Genomic DNA, 6,000 nt, shown 5'->3' with positions numbered 1-6,000 from the left:
TAAAAAATATTTATTCAAGTATTTAAATAATAAATTGAAAAAAATAAATTTTAAAATTAAACTTTATTAAATTAAAAATATTTATATATTTGACTAAATTAATAAAAAGTCAACCAGTCAACCAATACCCAATGAATAAACTTTGCCCTATAATAATTTAATATTTTGGTTGGGGGTGAAAAGTTTGGATCCAAAAAAATATATCTATTTCTATATTATTCATTTATGTAATTTTCACACCACGTGGAGTAGGGAAAGGCCTAACTAAAGCCAATCAGAATATCAGGGAATTAACAGAAGGGTGATTTCGCTCATCACATAGAAGACCAAGGGCTCCTCTGCTCTGCAATCAGAGGTCAATAGTTCTACTCCGATCAACGCACTGAAGGGTTGGGGAAAAGGCGCTCATGGCGAGCAGGATTTTGCAAACCCTAGCTCGCAGATCCCGCTGTTCGACGCCATGGATGTACCAGAACCGAGCTCGGATCCATGCCCCGGCTATATCTGAATCCTCGGACGCCGTGGCTCCCTCCGTCCCAGCGCCCCTCACTCATTACGACCGCTTGGCTGAAGAAACGATCCGAAAGATTCGCAAGCTTAAGAACACCGATCCCCGCTTTCTCCAGTACAATAACCCAGAGCCCGTCCTCATCGACCATGGTTCGATCCTCGCGGCGCCCGAGACACGCGTGACGACGCTTGCCAATGGCATGCGCGTCGCGACGGAGTCGAACCTGGCCGCCGAGACGGCCACCGTCGGCGTCTGGATTGACGCCGGGAGCCGATTCGAGAGCGATGACACGAACGGAACCGCGCATTTTCTCGAGCACATGATTTTCAAGGGGACCAAAAAACGGTCTGTTAGGGTTCTGGAGGAGGAGATCGAGAATATGGGCGGGCATTTGAATGCCTACACGTCCAGGGAGCAAACAACGTATTATGCCAAGGTTTTGAAGAAGGACGTGCCCGTGGCGCTTGATATTCTGGCGGATATTCTGCAGAATTCGTGCTTTTCGGAAGATCGGATAGCTAGAGAGCGCGATGTTATTCTTAGGGAAATGGAAGAGGTAAGTAAGGGCTATGATTCGTTATATTTATATTTTTGTTTTGTTTGCCAAAACCATGGGTTTTATGACATTTGAAAATTGAATATATCGGTTCGAGCAGCATTCGTGGATAAGGGTTTCTTTGCGACATTGATGGGCTTGAACCTTAAAATCAGGGTTTATATAACAAAGTTTCGTCATTTAGACATTTTTTCCGACTTCTTTCCAAAAGAGTTCACCTGTTCAAAATCGATATTCACTAGCCCAAATTTTTTAAGGATCAAACCAATTTATGTGAAAAATTAACCAACCTTTGCCATATATGTATATAATTCAAAAATTTCGAGAATTCCAAAATTTCGCGAAGTTTCTACACTTTTATTAAAGGATGATAAAGATTGTAATTTTGTGAGTTAATGTTTGCTATTTGGCTAATATTTCACATTTTTCCAAAAAGATTTGCTGTACATTAATTATCATACAGTACGGCGGGTATTGAATAAAACATCCCAATGCAGCGGATAATTTAAACATGGAGATCCTAGATCTCATAAAGAATAACATTTGAAAGAGCACAAACATCGCGATACGATACAATAGTCTGATATCATCAGAGTGGATGACAAAGAAATAATTCCAAAGGACAAAAATTTGGCTCTTTCCAATGGAAGTCTAGACAAGTGGCATTGTGTCTAATTGGATTGGCATATAGACTGATATTGGTAAAAAGTCAAATCAAATCATTGAGACAGAATTGTGAAATTTGAAATGTTAGCTGGGAGCATTGTTTAGATTAAGGGCCAGGCACTGAAGCAATTAGTATATATTGTCAACTGGATTTTTGTTGTGGATCAAGGCTTGCATTGTTGCCTGTGTTATGCTGCTCGAGGCATTGGAGCAATTATCCTGTTTAGTAGCATGGATTAGACATGGGAAAATTATTAATTAGCCCTAAGCCTAGTTGCCTGGATTTACACACTGAAACGATCAACTTAGGACATTTTCAAAATAATGGTGTTAAAGTGTCTAAGGTTCATCAACTATGGGTTCTAAATTCTTTTAATCTTAGCCGTGACCATCTGGCTGTTAAATAAGAACGTACATTATGGCCTAGTTTCAGGTATCGACATGTGACTGATTATCCCATTTTCGAGATTAATGGGCCAAAAAAAGTTACTTATAACATCATTTGGATTAACGACTGAACAAGAAACAACCTCAACCTGCAGTAGTAAAACATTTACAGTTTCTTTATCTACTGTGTTAAAGTTGGTTTACTATTCGGAATTTTGCCTTGTTTATTTAAACTAGAAAGACTCAATAAACACAACATGTAAAACGGATGTGCACACAAAATGATAACACTTGTATTCATTAATTATGGAGTGCCCATTTACAACATCGATTTCTTTTGCAGAGTTGCATACCTTAATTACTAAATTTAACTACCTTCTGTTAATTACCCTATCAATGACACCTATCAAAGTTAATTCCTAATATTTATGAGAGTCACGTATAATTTATAACTCACGTCTTTATTGCATTGCGTTATTGAAGCCTTATACCCTTAAGAAAACCGTGTTCTTGACGTCAAATCCAGGAGAGTTAGATTTGGAAAATGATAAGGTTTAGTTCTATAAACCTTATGGATTGTGCACCAAGAATCTGCAGGGGAAAATCTGCTCCGTTAAAATGTCTTGTTAGAGCCTTGCAGAATGTTCTTGTAGAATCTGAATGAAATTTTTTTATTTGCCTATCAGAGCTTTCTATGACATTAATATTTAGGTGAGGATTGTAAATGCCTTTACACTATAATTATTGGGAATACATGGACATGTTTTTATTACTCCATCATCGGGAATAACCTAGAAACATGTTAAAAAATTTAAATGAATACTTCAAACGTGATCTCAACCAATTTAACAAAGATCAACCACTTTAACAAAGATCCCCGTTGAAGGGATTGATTGGGAATATGCTTTAATTAAAAGGTTGATCCCAAGATGGAGTTCCCCGTTGAAGGGATTGATTGGGAATATGCATTAATTAAAAGGTTGATCCCAAGATGAAGTTCCCCTCTGCCCATCTGCTTCTGTATTACTGTAAGTGGAATTATCTATAAAAGAAATCTATAAGAATCTCTGAATGAAATTTTTTTATTCGCCTATCAGAGCTTCCTATGACATTAATATTTAGGTGAGGATTGTAAATGCCTTTACACTATAATTATTGGGAATAAATGGACATGTTTTTATTACTCCATCATCGGGAATAACCTAGAAACATGTTAAAAAATTTAAATGAATACTTCAAACGTGATCTCAACCAATTTAACAAAGATCAACCACTTTAACAAAGATCCCCGTTGAAGGGATTGATTGGGAATATGCTTTAATTAAAAGGTTGATCCCAAGATGGAGTTCCCCGTTGAAGGGATTGATTGGGAATATGCATTAATTAAAAGGTTGATCCCAAGATGAAGTTCCCCTCTGCCCATCTGCTTCTGTATTACTGTAAGTGGAATTATCTATAATATTATTTTTATTTTGACTGAAATGAACAGAAATCTCAATTGTCATTTGTTCTTGGATATTTTAGGGAAGTTTTCTGGTGAACGTTTTTTATTTAGAAAGCAATGCTTGGTTTATTTCTTGCTAAGTTGTGCATTTGCAAGTGGGGATTATTTTGGATTGGGGGCTCCTGGTTTCTACCAACAGCACAAATCACTTGTTCCTTGAACTTCCAAATACATGTATTGGACAGGGACAACTGTTCTTGGCATTTCCTTTTTCGTGCTTTTTGAAGGATCTCTGTGTGATTAGAGATGGTTATTGTCATCTTAGATTAAATTAGAGATGTAGAGAATTGCATGAGTGATTGTTTTCTGCTTACTAGCTTCCTTATTCTTTTTGGAAGTATGGACTAGTGACATTACTTTCAGTTGTGTGTAGGTAGAAGGCCAAGCCGAAGAAGTGATATTTGATCATTTACATGCAACAGCATTTCAGTACAGTCCTCTGGGAAGGACTATTTTGGGACCTGCAAAAAATATCAAGACGATCACAAAGGCCCATTTGCAGCAGTATATTTCCACTCACTACACAGGCCCGAGAATGGTAAGGATGGCCTTTTTTAAATGGTTTCATTTCATTCACCCGATTGTTTGTCTATAATAATCTTTATAGTCCCAATTATTGATGGATTGAATCAGGTTAAAAGTTTTCTCAATGGAAGGTAGCTGCATAAGCATATGATCATGCTAATTAATGTGAAATTGCAGTTCATATGAGATATGCATTCTTGGTTGTCTTGGGCAGCATAAGATGTCATTTGCACATGCTGATTAATTTGGCAGATTTCAATGACCATTATGTTATTTGTGATGAATAATACAGGTTGTATCTGCAGCTGGTGCTGTTAAGCATGAGGACATAGTGGAGTTGTCTAAGAAATTGTTTACAAACCTTTCAACAGATACTGTAACTACAGCTCAGCTTATAGAGAAAGAGCCAGCAATCTTCACTGGATCCGAGGTCATGCTATGTGATTTTTGACATAAGTTCATCTCCAGCGAGTGGATGAATTCTTAAATAGAAACTGAGTATGTGTTTTGAAGTTAATGTATTCTTTTATTCCACTCAGGTCCGTATGATTGATGATGATATTCCATTGGCACAATTTGCCGTAGCTTTCAATGGTGCTTCATGGACAGATCCAGATTCAGTTGCATTGATGGTGATGCAAACAATGTTGGGGTCATGGAACAAAAGTGCTGGTGGTGGAAAAAACATGGGGTGGGTTCTTTTTGAAATTTGAATGCATTTGAATGGGCAATTCTCTTTGAGCACATTGAATATTAGTGTGACTGATAGTTTAAGGTTGCAGATTGTGAGTTATTTTAGTAACTTTACTGGGACTGTCCTTATGAATAATTATTATGTCAAACAAGATTCATAATTCTCTTCTAATTTGGAATATAAGCAGGTCAGAACTTGCTCAGAGAGTTGCGATAAATGAGTTGGCTGAGAGTATAATGGCTTTCAACACTAATTATAAAGATGCGGGATTGTTTGGCGTTTATGCTATAGCTAAGGTGTGTTCACTATCTCACATTCTCATCATCACCTCTTGCTTTTCCTCTGAATGTATTGTTTTGTTTGTGAGATTGAAAAAGGAGAGACTGGAGAGACTGGGTGCAAGAAAAATATCAGAGGCAGTGTCCTGCTGCAGTTCCTAAATAAAAACATGAGCTAGAGAATGTTCTTCCTAACAATACTAGAGTCAGTGCATCTTCTTCACAACAATACAAGTTCTTTCTCAAGGACTGTGTACCTAATATGCTCAAGGCTTCAAGCTAACATATGTAACTTACATGGGTTTAACATTTTGCAACTGGCAATCTGACATTGGAATTGCAGACTTGTGTTTTCAATTTGCTATATGTTGGGGCCTGATATTTAGGTTTCCATGCTTCTATTAGCAATCTTTTTTTATTTTTTTAGTTAATAGTTTTGTATATGCTGAATGGATTCCTTTTTCAGATGACTTTTGTAGTGTGTTGAGTATTAGAGTTTTATCCCAAAGGTGCAGAGATGATTAAAGGAGTGATCTAACTTTTTCCTCAACATTCTCAGTGAGTAGTTTTTTCTGCCAAGGCAAAATTCTGTCTAGATCTTCTCATTTTTATTTGAAATTTTGGCTACCTGGGTCATCTAAAAATGGACCAGAATTCTTGAGGTTGATGTTTTTTGATCAAAGTTCCCATAAGGCCCCCTCTGAACTTCCAGCCAAAGTCCTACTGGATTTGGGGAAAAATTTCCCACCAGAAAGAGGCTGAGTTTGTCTACTTATTAACTTACTCCACAATTAAAAATTTATAAAAGTAGACCTGTATGCCAAGTTTATGAGAAGGTTTTCAATAGATAATGCTTCTACAGGAACTCATTTCTAGTGT

General features: G+C 37.1%; 1 protein-coding gene across 1 annotated transcript in view; it reads left to right on the top strand.

Annotated features, from left to right (window-relative positions):
* The first annotated feature begins 249 nt into the window (after nucleotides 1–249).
* MPPBETA (Insulinase (Peptidase family M16) protein) overlaps nucleotides 250–6,000 on the top strand; it is a 34,473-nt gene continuing 28,722 nt past the window's right edge. Inside the window, exons 1-5 of the mRNA XM_089424654.1 lie at nucleotides 250–1,067; nucleotides 3,998–4,162; nucleotides 4,442–4,579; nucleotides 4,689–4,840; nucleotides 5,031–5,139. Coding sequence (XP_089280780.1) covers nucleotides 408–1,067; nucleotides 3,998–4,162; nucleotides 4,442–4,579; nucleotides 4,689–4,840; nucleotides 5,031–5,139 — 1,224 coding nt within the window. The 5' untranslated portion in view covers nucleotides 250–407. The remainder of the gene's footprint in view (nucleotides 1,068–3,997; nucleotides 4,163–4,441; nucleotides 4,580–4,688; nucleotides 4,841–5,030; nucleotides 5,140–6,000) is intronic.

Source organism: Pinus tabuliformis, chromosome 4_2 (assembly GCF_031772625.1).
Source record: "Pinus tabuliformis cultivar Carrire ecotype Pingquan chromosome 4_2, CPIR1, whole genome shotgun sequence".
Lineage (NCBI taxonomy): Eukaryota > Viridiplantae > Streptophyta > Pinopsida > Pinales > Pinaceae > Pinus > Pinus tabuliformis.
The sequence above is the reverse complement of the archived record's forward strand: the minus strand, read 5'-3'. Positions and strand labels throughout refer to the sequence as shown.